This window comes from Schistocerca serialis, chromosome 6 (assembly GCF_023864345.2).
Source record: "Schistocerca serialis cubense isolate TAMUIC-IGC-003099 chromosome 6, iqSchSeri2.2, whole genome shotgun sequence".
NCBI classification, from domain to species: domain Eukaryota; kingdom Metazoa; phylum Arthropoda; class Insecta; order Orthoptera; family Acrididae; genus Schistocerca; species Schistocerca serialis.
Genome location: NC_064643.1, coordinates 63,038,276 through 63,053,296, shown reverse-complemented (window position 1 = coordinate 63,053,296; position 15,021 = coordinate 63,038,276). Strand labels below are relative to the sequence as shown.

The window sequence follows — 15,021 nt, the reverse complement described above, 5'->3', positions numbered from 1 at the left end:
GTAATTAAGGTCCCGCTGTTCTGCATACCTAATCCCATTGTTGATATAGAAGCATTTATGTCTATATTTCATTCCAAGATGCCAGTGACATTATTTTTAATTGTGTATTATTAATTTTTATTTCCACAAGCTGATCATTTCCCTTCAGTCTTTCTTTATTAAATTTTCCTGGCTGGTATCCAGTAAAATTAAATTTACTTTTTTCTTGCCTACATGTTTGACATGGTATATTAAGTCCTGCAGTACTCTATCATACTCCAACCCTTACGTATTGGGATTTTCACCATTTTCTGTGATTCTGTTGTGGTTTTTATGCAGACAACAAATTACAAAAACAACTGGCCAGCTTTTTCGGAACCATGTGCTTGCTGAAAATTGATGCGAAGATGCACTTTGTCATCCTATTTCTGTTTCAAAATTAATACAATCACTGTTCTAACGGATCTGAACTGACTCTCCTTAATATTGTTTTTTATCATACAAAAGTTAAGATCCATCTCTGAACAAATTTGGTGTCACTGTGTGCAGATTGTTAGCAGCATTTAATCTCTGTCAGACAGTATTGTCTTATTCTGTCACACAGGAATTCCAAACTGCATCAGGATCCACTGCAAGTACTATGACAGTTATACGGGAGGTGAGAAAACTTGGATTTCATGGTCATTCAGCTGCTCATAAGTTACACATCACACTGGCAAATGCTGAACTGTGCCTTGCTTGGTGTAAGGAGCATAAACATTAGACAATTGAACAGCGGAAAGGAGTGACGAATCACAATACACAGTGTGGCGATCTGATGGCAGGGTGTGGGTATAGTGAATGCCTGGTAAACATCATCTGCCAGCATGTGTAGCACCAACAGTAAAATCTGGAGGCGGTGGTGTTATGGCGTGGTCATGTTTTTCATGGAGAGGGCTTGCACCCCTTGTTGTTTTGCATGGCACTATCACAGCACAGGCCTGTATTGATGTTTTAAGCACCTTCTTGCTTCCCACTGTTGAAGAGCAATTCGAGGATGGCAATTGCATCTTTCAGCATGATTGAACACATGTTCATAATGCACAGCCTGTGGCGGAGTGGTTACACAACAATAACATCCCTTTAATGGACTGGCCTGCACGGAGTCCTGACCTGAATCCTATAGAACACCTTTGGGATGTTTTAGAACACCGACTTCTTGCCAGGCCTCACTGACTGACATTGATACCTCTCCTCAGTACAGCACTCCATGAAGAATGGGCTGCCATTCCCCAAGAAACCGTCCAGCACCTGACCTGAATGCATGCCTGCGAGAGTGGAAGCTGTCATCAAGGCTAAGGGTGGGCTAACACCATATTGGATTCAAGCATTGCTGATGGAGGGCACCATGAACTTGTATGTCTGGATACTTTTGGTCATATAGTGTACCAACCAACAACAATACCTCCACTTTGACAGCTGCCACCCATTCCATACCAAGAAGACCCTTCCATACAGCCTAGCCACTAATGGACATCACATCTGTCGACATGAGGCATCCCTCTCAAAATACAGAAATACATTGAAGATCTCACTGAGTCCTTCACAAATGGTAATGACCCTCCCAACCTCGTGCAAAAACAGATCTCCTGTGCCTTATCTCTCCAATCACGCGCAACATCTTTAAGTCCTGGCACCTGGCCGTGGAGGAACATTCCCCTCTTGACTCAGTACCACCAAGGAGTGGAACAACTGAGTCACATTCCCCGCCAGGCTCTCCACTACCACACATAGTGCACTTAAATGAGGAATGTCCTACCCATCATCCTTCTCACCCCTCCCACAGTGGTATTCTGCTGCCAACCATACCTACACAAAATCCTCGTACATCCGTACCCAACATCTGCTCACAACCGCTTGCATCATGGATCATGTCCCTGTAATAGACCTAGATTCGAAACCTGTCCCCATGCATCCTCCCACCGCCATCTACTCCAGTTCGGTCACTAGCATTACCTATCCCATCAAAGGCATGCCTATTTGTGAAACTAATCATGTGAGCTACAAGCTAAGCTGCAGCCACAGTGCTGCATTCTACTTGGGCATGACAACACGATGTCTGTCTGTATGAATGGGTACCAAGAAACTGTGGCCGAGAAACAGCTGTACCCCTATCCTGCTATCAGTTCCCCTCCCTGCCCCAGTCTCCTACCTACCCCCACCACCCGGTTGCCTCTCCCGTCATTTGCTGAAGTCTTTTGGTTGCGCCTATCTGCGACTCACACCCAAACCTTCAGATTTCAGACATTCGCATTGGTACCAAAAGTTTGTCAACCAAAACACCAATTTAGTTTGTGCTGTGAGCTGTCATCCAGTAGAAGATGCGTAATTGGTAATTAAAAGTAACACCAGAACTACAGAGTATAGGTAAACTGTATCTGTGCCCACTGAATCGAAGATCTCTGGTAGGTGAGTTGGTAGTGTCAGATCATCGTGTGGAAGGTCCCGAGTTTGAAACCCACTGATGGTATACTATAGGTCTCCTAGTTTCAACTAACAAAGCAAAAGCAGCCTGCCAAACAAAAGCAGCCTGCCAAAAGAACATTGCTACAAACTCTCAAACGTCCTTTTACGTGGCAAAAAAACGTTCTCCCATGTAACAATGTCATGTATGATATGTTAAAAAAAAAAATCACCTGCAGTGGGTTTCGAACTTGGAATCTTTCGTACAACAATCTGGCACTCTACCAATTCACCTTCCAGAGATCTTCAATTCAGAGGGCACAGATATGGTTTGCCTATACTCTGTGGTTCTGGTGTTACTTTTAATTACCGTTTACACATCTTTTACTGGACAACAGCACCCAGCACAAACTTAACTGGTGTTTTGGATGATACTCTATCGACGCACGATGTTTAGTGCCGATCTGAGTGTTTGACACCTGGAGGTTTGGGTGTCAGCACCTCCATTATATGGTGTGTAGGAACTATCTTTTCATAATATTGTTACATTCCATCCTGGATTTTCTATTGTTTAATAATAGTAATAATCACAACAAATATTGTGTGTCTAAGAATCCTTGAAGAGTTTGAATGATAGATCGTTATGACAGTAATCAGCTAATAACCTGTTTAATTAGATGTTGCCATTAGGAAACACACAAGACTATAATTTAAAAAATAAAAATATGTATATTAAAACATGTGGTGGAAACAGCAAGATAAATTAGATTGATTCTTGATGGACATTTAACATAAATGGTAACAATAAATTTACAAAAGAGATATGGTTTTTATAACTGTGCCTCATGTTAGACCACACAAAGAAACAGGAGGTGTACTGTCTCCTCTTACACAGATATTTTGTGGCCTCCATTTGCCTTTTCTATGATCTCTGTTTGATGTTGACAGTATTCTACAGCTCTGAATGCATTCAGATATAAAACACAACCTACAATGTAGGAAAAGACAGATTGCTACTTACTGCCATATAGAAGACATGCTAAGTTGCAGACAGGCACAATTAAAATATCCTTACATAAAACTTTTGGCCACAACCTTCATCAGTAAAAGAGAAACACACACCATTCCTACACACAAGCAAGTGCACCTCATACACACATGACCACTAACTTTACCATCTTGGGCCGGAATGTGGCCAGAGATGGTGGGGTTGGCAGTCATGTGTGTATGAATGGTGTGTGTGTGTGGGGGGGGGGGGGGGGTGGTTTTGTTCTCCATGATGAAGGCTATGGCCGAGACCTTTACGTAAGTGTCTATTAATTGTGCCTGTTCTCAACTTAATATGTCTTCTGTATGGTAAGTAGCAATCTGCCTTTTCCTCCCTCGATTTTCCATTGTTTGGAAGTCTAAATTACTACATTTGTGTGGGTATTTGCTGTAGTTGGTGACCTTAATGTTGTCTCTGATGGAGCAGCAAAATAGCTTGTTCTTTTTTCCTGAAATAAATATTCAAATTGCCATCTGACACCCAGATGTAAACTGTTTTTTGTTTTTCTCAAACATGTCAGAGAAATAGCAGGATGGTTCCTTTGCAAACCTTATAACAAGTTTCCCACCTTCTTTTGCACAGTCTGAGCATGTGCTTCATCTGTTGTGATTTCATAATATGTTGGACATTTACAGATCAACTCTTCTAAAAAAGTATAAAACAAGAGTTATAAAAATACAAAAATAGTAAAATACAGGTATCACTGATGGGATAATAAATTGAATTAAGAGGGAAATGTAAGACAAAATAAAGAAAGATACTAAATTCAGTACTATTGATAAACACTTTTTGGAAAACATGAAGCATGGTGGGAGGAGATTACCGAAATAAAATGGATGCTGAAGGCCTAAGAAGCTTACACACACTTTTTGTAATGAACATGGTAGTAAAATTGAAGAAATGTATGTTTGTACACAGGTCTACCAGCTGTAGAACATCAATGAATGTAATAGAAGGCAATTAAGTGACATTGGTATACTACGTGTGGTATCAAAAACAGCTCAAAGTGACTTACAGTGTACATAAATGATGAAAGAAGTTAATGTAAAACCTCAGAAAATAGTTGAGGTGACGATAGGCACATAAACAAGGCTGAGAACAGTTCAGATGAGTCCTTCTGCTGTTTGTGTCTCACTAAAGATTTTCCATTACCATAATTATGGTGTACCTATGTGTGTGTAGCTCGGGTAAGCTCAAGAAGCCTGCTGCAGCTGTGAATCATTCTGACCCAATTTCCTTCATCCTATTTTTCCTACCGTTCTTTGTGTCTCAGTGGCTGTGGAATCAAAAAAATACATGGAAGTATAACAACTCCTGCTTATTTCTAAATGTGTGTGTGTGTGTGTGTGTGTGTGTGTGTGTGTGTGTGTGTGTGTGTGTGTGTGTGTGTTGTGTGTGTGTGTGTGCGTGCGTGCGTGTGTGTGAAATCTCCCCCCCCCCCCCTCCACCTGTCCCCATTTTTCTTTGGAAATAGATGGGTGGAAGGAGGGACACAGCCATGTATAGTGTGGTTAATTAATTGTATAATTTAAATGACTACAGGTGCAGCAAAGTTGCTTTTATTGTCTGATTTGCTTATTTGCAGTTCTTAGGAAGCTCAGTCAGTACTAGACTTCCCAGTATTCACTGCCTCACAAAATGTACAAAGATGTTGAAAATGGAAGAAACTGTAGATGGGAATAATGTGGAAGATGTGCATTTTGCAGCACCTGTCAATAAAGGGGCAAGTGACCATTGTGAAATCCTTCTGCCAGATATAGACTGCAGTGCCACATCTTCTGACAATAGGTGAGTAGGCCGTCATATGTGACGATTTTTAATGTGGCAGATACCCTTCAAACAAATAGATCGGTCAACTCAGTGTTTTCGTAATGTTAGAAACTAGAAGAATGTGGAGGAAATGAAATGAGGAACACTTAAAAAAATGACAACATTTTTATACTGACAGTTAACACTTTTATGTGCTTTTGCATTACCTAGTTGTCCCATAATATTCTATATTATATGAATTACTAATCCTTTTTTTTTGCTTCCAAGGTAGCTTTTAGGGGCAGATTTCATTTTTCATCAGTTCTTCTACAACTATAGATCTTTCCTTGAAAGAAGTAGTGTCGTGCGTATTCTTGCAGCAACTACTTGTTCCAGGTCTGTGGTGCTTAATTGCAAAATGGGTAAATGTGAACATCATCTGTGATCTCCAACTCATTTTGCAGGCTGTGTGGTTATGCATTGTTGCTGCCAAGACTCCACAAATTTCTGCTGCACATAGGGAACAAATCTATTAAGTAAATAGATGTGAGAAATTTCCGAAGACCGATCTATTCTGCTCATTGCATCAGATTGATGAACATTAAAACAGCAGGAGGAGTTCAGTCTGGGTACAGCTCTCATGTTCATGTAATAAGTTAGTGTTTTATTCCCTGTGCTGTATGACGTTGTCTGTTTTCAACACCAGATTTCTTACTCTACATTTTCCCACATTTGTGTCATATGTTTATTTTGCCTCAGTCTACCTGCTCCTGTGGATTGAGTGAAATCAATTGGCCACAGCCAGCATCTGTGCACTCGTAACACTATATGGCACCCAAGACAAATTACCCAGTATATTTATCAGCAGATTTACTCTGATTGTTTAGTGGTTGACTAGTATCAATCCTCCACACTTCCAGGCCTTTAATCAGTTTCAATGTGTATCACCAGCCTTGCTTTGACTCGTGAGACAGGGTTAAAGGCATCACTGCTTTAGGACTGATAACTGAGGCCATCCAGCTCTCTCAACTGCATTCCAGAAAATTCAGAGATCTGACTCTTTGTACACTGCGTAACTGCTCAAATGGCACACAAAAACACAGCACATCAAATTTCGTACCTATTAAACTCCACCACAACAGATGTGTCATTATGAATTACATCATTACCATCTGGGAACAGGTTATCTCTCTTCAGAAATGTATCTTATATGGTACATTTGGTCACATGTTCATACATTCTTTGATCAGAATTTGTCCAGCATCCTACACAGATAGGAGAAGAAAGAAAATTCTGAGTTTTTATTGTTCTTAGGAAGTTGATGTTTACAGATTACTAAACTAGGTGGAAAAAGATGGAAAAGAAAATTTTGTGTAGAGTCTTCAAGAAACTAATCACAGCGGTCACTATCCAAAACCTAAATTTGGATTATAATGATTTTGATCCCATTAATTTCAAATGCAGGTGCATTCTGTGATCCATTGCAGTGAGCTGTTTGATAGATGACTGTAAATCATTGTGTATACTTGCACTCCCAAATTTGATTCTCTATAAACTGATTTCACATTACAGTTTCTGTAAACACTGGAATATTCATTCTTGAAATTTGTTTTAGCTGCTACATTCCAGCTCTCCATGTAAACACTCTATCTCATTTGAGTACATGATTGATTCATAGTACATGAAGCATACCATTCTTAGTATACAATATTTGTATAATCCTGTTATACTGAGATTATGCTCTTTGTTTGTGCTCATACATGATTTCTGAAATTATTTATAACAGCATATTGCCATTCTTGATTGCCACCTCTAGCAGCTGTCTGTGGCTTGCATGTAATATGTTACATTTTATAGTAATCTCTTTTGCTGATTGTTCTGTTTTCTGTAACAGTGTATTGTGCAGTATCAGTTGAAGTTCGACAATATGAATGTGGTGAATGTTCTCATAAAATCTCCAGAGTAAATTTGGGATATTTCTTTTGGCAAATATTCTACTGAATCCTTGTATCAACAGTCCACACATTTAATTCTCTGCAGCTTTTGTAGTTTTAAAGTAGTACATTATTTACTTCTTTACTACAGTTTTGTAGTACTGTAATTCTGTCATTAGTCAATTGTTTGATATAGCTATTAATAAGTGCAAGATAGCAATGGCAAAGTATTGAGAGATCATTAATCAACCAATGGTGATTCACAAAAGTAATACATTCTTTGTCGAACAGAGGAAAGTCCGGGACAGAATATAGGAATCTGGAAATGATAGATTGTGATAGTGTCTTGATGCCTCCTCTCTGTGTGGTGAGTTCCAATCTATCATTTCCATATCATTACAATTTTTTATTATTGTTCTGATGCTTCAGAGTTGCAGTGTTGGACTTTGCGTAAGATACCACTAGGGGTCGAGACTATACGATGTTGTTTACAATGCTGCTGACCTCGGCAAGCAATTGAGTGGTAAACCATACTAAATGCTTTGTGTATTCCACTTTTCTTTGGCCTGTTAATCATTTTGTTTTTGTATGCTGAACTGAGTGAAAAACTAATCTTGGCCCATCACAATGAACAAGTACAACTGGCGCAATACCACGGTGGTTTGGCAAAACCTGTCACTGAGTGACAATTCTGCTTTCTCTGAAACATAAATCACAGATGTGGGCTGTCTGGCAAGAGAAAGACAGGGGTTGTTCACCCACATCACCACTATCCCTTCGGGTGCTCGGGACTCACTGCCACATTGCAGTGTCCACACTAGGAGTTTGTCAATATATTGTCATTGTAGATACTTCAAATGTAGTAAGATTTAGAAATGAACTGTTGGAATATTGAGTAATATCAGAAGTAAAAATTGGACTTTTCACATTACATTAGTTTTATGTAGCAAGTAGTACATTCTGAGCATCACTGTAATCTTTATGCTTACATTCAAGATACTGCATAACATACCTGCCATGAAACTTGTAAACTGCGGGGAAATGATAGCCAACATTGTTGTAGTAGTGCCCACATTCCTTTTGTGTGTATTGAATTTACTATTACTTTAAAGAATGAATCAATAATGACAGTTATTGTGATTGCTTTCCTACCTTTTAATTTTAGTCGTACCCATACTTCAGTGTAACACACAAAATCTAGGTTGTTATGTTTTGGACTATGTTTTTCCCATAATGGATGACTTCCACAGTCCATCATTGAGGGGTTTGTACGCTCAATCAGGATGGTGTATCCCCTCTCACACAGAGGCATTGCAGGTTCGATTGGCAGGCGAGGCAACCAGGAGTCTGTCAAAAGGGAGGATGGTCGCAGCAAGATAGACGGATTACAGTAAAACTTTTTTGTTGATACAATGAGCAGGTGTAGGCACAAAATGTGTGTTCTCCTCTGACAGGTGCAGCCTGATGTCAACCCTTAGTGTCTTCTTACCCAGTGTAGTGAAGGCAACCTTGATGGCAACACTCATACACCATTAGAAAGCAGCACAATTATGATACACTTCAGTGGTAGCCAACTGGTGGTTGTGCAGTGACCTCTTAAGATGAAGTGATTGGTTAATTTAGCTGGTAGCGACTTGGTAAATCCCATCAAGTTAGCAGGATTCCACAGGTTCAAATCTCAGACCCTTACGGTTGTGACCTGGAGCTGCCTGGCGGAGTCATCTGGTCCGATATACAGGTCTGATGAAATGTCAGCCAACTCCTTGTTCCTCAGTATGTCATCACCCTGCCCATTCATTATATCCGTGCACCGAGCTAGTTTGGTGCCTGGCGGTGGAGGCCCATGTGGGCAGTTGCTCCATTGGCACTTAGTTATACGAGTTTTACCACATGTTGCAGAAATGCTGGGGTTAGTTAGCAGGTCAAAAGTGTCATCAGCTGCATAACTTTGTGTATAATAAACAGCACATTGCCACATTATTCCTCATGTTATTCTGTCTGTGGCACTATGTTCTTCCCCCCTTTGGTGCAATTCAGTTTCCAAATTTAGTGTGGTGTTGCTTTGAGGAAAGCTAGCTGTGAAGATACTGGAAACATACCTATAAGTAACAGGTGGAAGCCATAATTCTCCACAGGGTTTATAGAGTTTTAGTCAGTGGCTTAAGTACCAGTGTCATAGACTTACAGGTGGAAAGACAGTGGCTGGTGAATCTGAATACTTCTCCATTTGTGACAGCAGTGGACAGCATGTACTACAATCTAGACTTAGGTGTCTGATGCAGAGTTTTCCAATGTAAGGGGCCGATTCTTAGCTGCTATCAATTGGTCCGTGATGGGTAGCTATAAGTTGGACCATGGTAGAGTATTTTTGGTTTTCAGAGAGCAGGATCTTGAAAGAGAAATGAGATAGGTAAATCAGTGAAAATGTTCTGGTTTGGGGTCTATAATGGTTTCAGGTAACTGAAAAGAGAGACATGTCCCGTTGATCATTAAACCCTGACTCTCTACTTCTAGGTCACATGTTCCACGTAGACGACCCTGGTTGTAATGTGTGCAAATGTGTCAACCACTTGCACTACTCAAAAAGTAGTAAAGCCCAAGCCTTTGACAATAGTCAGCCTAGTGAGTACTTCCTGAGAACAGTTAAATGTGGAGATTCTGCACAAAACCAGCTGAGCTCACAAAACCCTGCAATGATAAGGATCGAGATTGTGGGATTTCAGGGTAGCCACAATTTCTGGAAATTGGGGAATATCAGGAAATTTCAAATGTGTAGAGGAAATCAGGGATAATTTGAAAAAATCTCTGGAAAAATCCTGTTTTTGTCTCAGTAGATGAAATGATTTGTTTACTCAGGTGTCATGCATTGTCGCTGGTTGGGCATAGCAGATTACGTGTGCCACTTTGCTACTCCCACATACTTACTGCTTCACTCCTTCGTACCACTCACCTCAGCTTGCAGTCAGTGCTGCCACCATTTCTTGCCACTAGTCTGGCAGCTGCTGACGAGAGGCAGGGAGGTGTGAGGAGTGGTTTGTTTGGACCTGATTCTCAGAAACTGTTATCAGTGGCCAGAGATGGTGGTCATGTGTGCATGGGTTGTGTGTGAGTGATGGTGTGAATGTGTGAGTGCTCTCATTTTTTGACAAAGGCTATGGCTGATAGTTTAGTTTTGAGAGTGTGATTGTCATTTATACATGCCAGTCTGCGGCTCAGCAATCATCTTTGTGGTGAGTTGCTACCTATCCTCATTAGTATTGATTCTCAGAGTATTTGCGCAGGTTACTTGTTGCATGGATTTGTCAGCACAGTCTCATTTCATCAACATGGTGTCTGTGGCATGTGAATAGCTGGCCATACAAGTGGACTTCCATGACAGACCAAAACCGTAGGCCACTTTTGTTGGGTATCTGTAAAGGATCTGGTCTGCCGATCTGAAGCCCATCATTACCCACTAAATGTGCAAGCCCTGCCCATCGTATCTAGTCTCACTGATGTGAATACAGGCCAGGTATGTTTATGTGAGGCATAATACAGCAGATTTTCATGGTTTATCTGAGGACCCTGGACTGCGTTGCTCCTCGGTAGGTCAGAGGCCACAGGCGACGACTTTCAGGAGTTTCAGCTGTCTCACCACAAGGAAATGGTATAGTGCAGCATTTTATAGATATTTTATTTATTCTAGTACATTTTGGCACTTCAAAGGTAATTTATACATTAGGAAGTATGGGTGATAAGGAAAAGAAAATTGTGGCAGTCACTGGTGGTTTGTACACTATGTGTTCATATTTCTTGAAAGGAAAATCACACAATACCTGTAAAATAACAGGCACGACACAGTGATAAGGAAAAGAAAATTGTGGCAGTCACTGGTGGTTTTTACACTATGTGTTCATATTTCTTGAAAGGAAAATCACACAATACCTGTAAAATAACAGGCACGACACAGTGGGTAATAACTGACAATAACAAACATAGTAGAACCAACATTTTATTGGTGGTCACCTATAGTGTTGATTTACACAACTCTTTCTTGCCTCAAACACTTCTTTTGAGAAGCCTACTTTTTTCTGAGGTTATTTCTGAAATCAGTGAAGGTATTTTAAATCTGTCTTGTGTCTCCAAGGAAATGCATGTTTTTGTCACCAAATGTATTTTGTTTTATTGAAATAAGATAACAATGGCTTAATGAAATACACATACTATTTGGCTTGCTTTCTCCGTCTATAAACAGTTCGTTATAAAAGATGTTGATGTTAGTACTCAAGACTTTTGCTCATACGGGGCAGAAACACTGAAGTCCTTGCACTTCTTTGTCTACTTACGTCTTTTCCTACCCTTGAGATCTCAAAATTTGTCAGGGAAAAATGCTAAAACTTGTCTGGAAATCAGGGAAATATCAGGGAATTTCACTTTGGGAAACTTGTGGCAGCTGTGGATTTGCTTGTCTTAGCACTGTAGCAATTTTGAGGCAGTAATAAGCTTGTGGGAGTTTCTGTAGAGGGCGACCAAGAGACTATGCAGCACCCTGCATGCTACCAGGTAAAGTGTAACACTCAAACTGATACTCTCGACACTTCAGGGATATTTGTGCCCATACTTGTAACCCCTTCCATCTAATGTTACATTTACATCAGCCCCACAGTAGAATAAATGCAAGGAGCTTTCCTCCAGTGTCAACAGCAACCCCAAACCTTCTATAACCCCCCAAAACATTCCCTCATCAACAGTAGTACCGATGCTATGTGCCCACAAGTGGCACGATTGAGTGCTTCTTGCACCTCAGCCACTTCAATGCAGGTATCAGTGATGGATTTGAAGTAGCCTTTCAACGGTCAGCTGGGTGTCAATAATATCTAGTCAGTTCCTGACTGTCCAAGGCTTTGTTGAGTATTGTCACTAACTCCATAGTGTGTGCCACTAATGCGCAGCAGTCAAAGCATAGGGTAAATATGTTATGTGTCATTAAATATGTCCTTCCTCATGTTTTCCAGTGGGTCATATGGAACTGTATTTTTTTTTTTTTTTTTTTTTCGAGAATGTCCTATCCTCTGCACTTGTCACATAGTGGCATTTACCTGTTGTAGATCACATCCCTATCAGCTGTTCCAAATATTATTTTCGAATCCCCCTCCCCAACTATCAAACCCCTGTTCTGCCAATGCCAGACTTGCAGTATCATCTTTGTAGTTGGCTCTAAATTGTGAGTTGAAATTTCTTAAAAAGCATCACAGTTGTTGTATTTTGTTCATTACTGCCCGAGTGTTGAAGGTCAGCCTTAATGTCCATTGACAGTTGGGCAGCATACCATCTCATTATCTGGTGAATAGTGTGCTGGTCTTTAGTGGGCGTACTTTGAGGGCACCCACCATACCTTAATGACCGAGGTCCAGGATAGTGATCGTGTTGATGGCCCTCAGCTTCCCTACTTTCGTCACCTTGTATTCGATGTTCCAGGCTGGTGCTGTTACTTGCCATTCCTGAAGGCTGCGCCCACGTTGTGTGCGAACCGTGCACTGAGGGAAGTGAAAGACTTCAGTCAGTATGATGGACCACCTTGTGACCTTAGAGCATATAAGTGTATAGGTGTCCCACAGGCAAAATTTGTTACTCCACTGTCTCTTACCTTTACCTTCTACCACTTCCTTCTTCCTCTTCAAAGACGCTGATGGTGATGGGGACAGAGCTTGCATTCTGTAGTTCTCCAACACCACGACTAGCCAGGATTCGCCATCTTGTGTTGATAAACCAATAGTTTTTGAATGCTTGCTTGGTCATTTCATCGAGTGGAGTGGTAATAACCTTGGTAGTGGCAGAATAATCATTTGTGTAGCCACAGGGTGCAGAAAGGTGTGAGGAATCACTACTGGCAACTTTGCACTTCGTACCAGTCATTTGCTACAGCACAGATGATGTGAGGGAATAATGAGATTTTGCGAAATCACATATATAAAGACATTTGTGTTAAATGTAAGGCTTATTAGTAGTATTAAAATTAAATTGAGGCTGTTGTAACGCAATTATTTAAGCAGGAAGAGACAAACTACATTTTAAACAATTATGCTTGTTACTCTTGTTGCAGATAAGAGCACATTTTACTTTATTTCCAGTTTTGCTACTTGGCATAATGTGAAGTGAATGTATCAGTGCTGCAGTACATACAGAGTAATGAATGATTGGTAGGTTCCCACACTGACTAGCAGATGTGGTTGGCAATCTGGCGCTTTCATAGCCAGTGGGATGAGGTGCCGATGCAGAAATCACTTGTGATGTCAGCAAAGAGATACGAACAGAAAGTACTTTTTTTTTGTTGTGAATCAAGTAATTGTTGTTCACAGTTATGAGAAGGAAAGTTGCTTCTCACCATATAGCAGAGATGCTGAGTTGCAGATAGGCACAACGAAAAGACTCTCACCCACTCTGTGTGTGGTTTGAGTTGCCTGAGACTGCAGTCGCATGTGTGAGTTGCGTTTGTGTGTATGTGTGTATGTGTGTGTGTGTGTGTGTGTGTGTGTGTGTGTTTAGTGTTGACGAAGGCCTTAATGGCCGAAAGCTTTGATTGTGAGAGTCTTTTTGTTGTGCCTATCTGCGACTCAGCATCTCCTCTATATGGTGAACAGCAACTTTCCTTCTCATAATTGTTACATTCTGTTCTGCATTTTCCATTGTTTGTAGTTGTTGTTCTTAAATATTTGCTAACAAAACTTTTCTTTTGGTACTCAGACATTAGGAGGAGTCTACGAGTCATAAATACTATCTTTCAGCAATTTTTACAGTGCCAGGAAACACTGATTGATTTGACATAATCAAAGAAGTAAAAGCTTACATGAACTTTACCAATTGTACACTCAAGTTGTAGGTTGTGCACCATAGTTGGCAGTCGTCGATAGGGTACCATTTGATCTGTTGATGTGGTAGACCATGCTCTCTTACCATTAATAATTCACTTAATATCAGTCTGAACCATTTCATTTCCCAGTGTTTCTTAAATAAACACACCATAATAGCATCCCATATACAAATTATGTGCACATGAAACTTCTTCCCACTTCATAATGTAAAACCTTCAGAATCCAATGACACTGCTATGGCTCTGCAAGGGGGACATAAAACTATGAGAGCATCTCCACATAACAGGTAGGAAGAATTTCTATGCAGTGGCTAAGTCAGTTCAAGTATGGACTAGCTTCATTATTGTAAAACTCGGGTGGGAAAATGTGGCCAGTTATGCTATGTGCCCCTTATACCACCATCTACAGATTCACTGGCTAAACTGAGACATCTCTGGAGGTTTAGTACCAGTGGGGAGGGGGCGGGGTTGTTGCAGTGTTAATACAGTTATCAGTATTAAGTAAATATTCATCCCACTAGTGTGCTTAGCTGTTTCCATTTTCTTTCATTCACTGCATTGTGCGACATTTATTACATTGTGTGACATTTATTATAATTTTTCTCGCTTCATCATGTGTTGACAGAGCTGTAGATATGGATGGGCCAGGGGTAGCTTCTTCATTCATCATTTTTTCCACTTGTGCACCAGCACAGATCAGCTTCAAACAAGGGACTGTTCACTGTAGGTAATGGCTACTTACTAGAATGCCACACACTGTTGGATCGTATTGCTTGGCAGTATTTCCAAGCAGCATGAAGTACAGGGACTAAGGGACCAAGAAAACCTCTTTCCTTCAAATGGGTTGTTGTATGTGGTGGTTATTTTACTTTTAAGTGGCTAAATAAAGGCAGAAGACCCACAAAAAAAAAAAAAAAAAAAAAAAAAATAAAAAAAAAATAAAAAAAAAGCATAAATAAATTTAAAAAATCTGAAATAGGGCTGCTGTCAAATAAAAGTACACATGTTTGATAATCACA

At 40.3% G+C, this 15,021-nt stretch overlaps 1 protein-coding gene across 1 annotated transcript in view; it reads left to right on the top strand.

The window, feature by feature from the left end:
- The window catches only part of LOC126483951 (zinc finger protein Xfin-like), a 345,327-nt gene that overhangs the window by 107,244 nt on the left and 223,062 nt on the right, over positions 1 to 15,021 (top strand). The window contains exon 6 of the mRNA XM_050107239.1: positions 5,055 to 5,257. Coding sequence (XP_049963196.1) covers positions 5,055 to 5,257 — 203 coding nt within the window. The remainder of the gene's footprint in view (positions 1 to 5,054; positions 5,258 to 15,021) is intronic.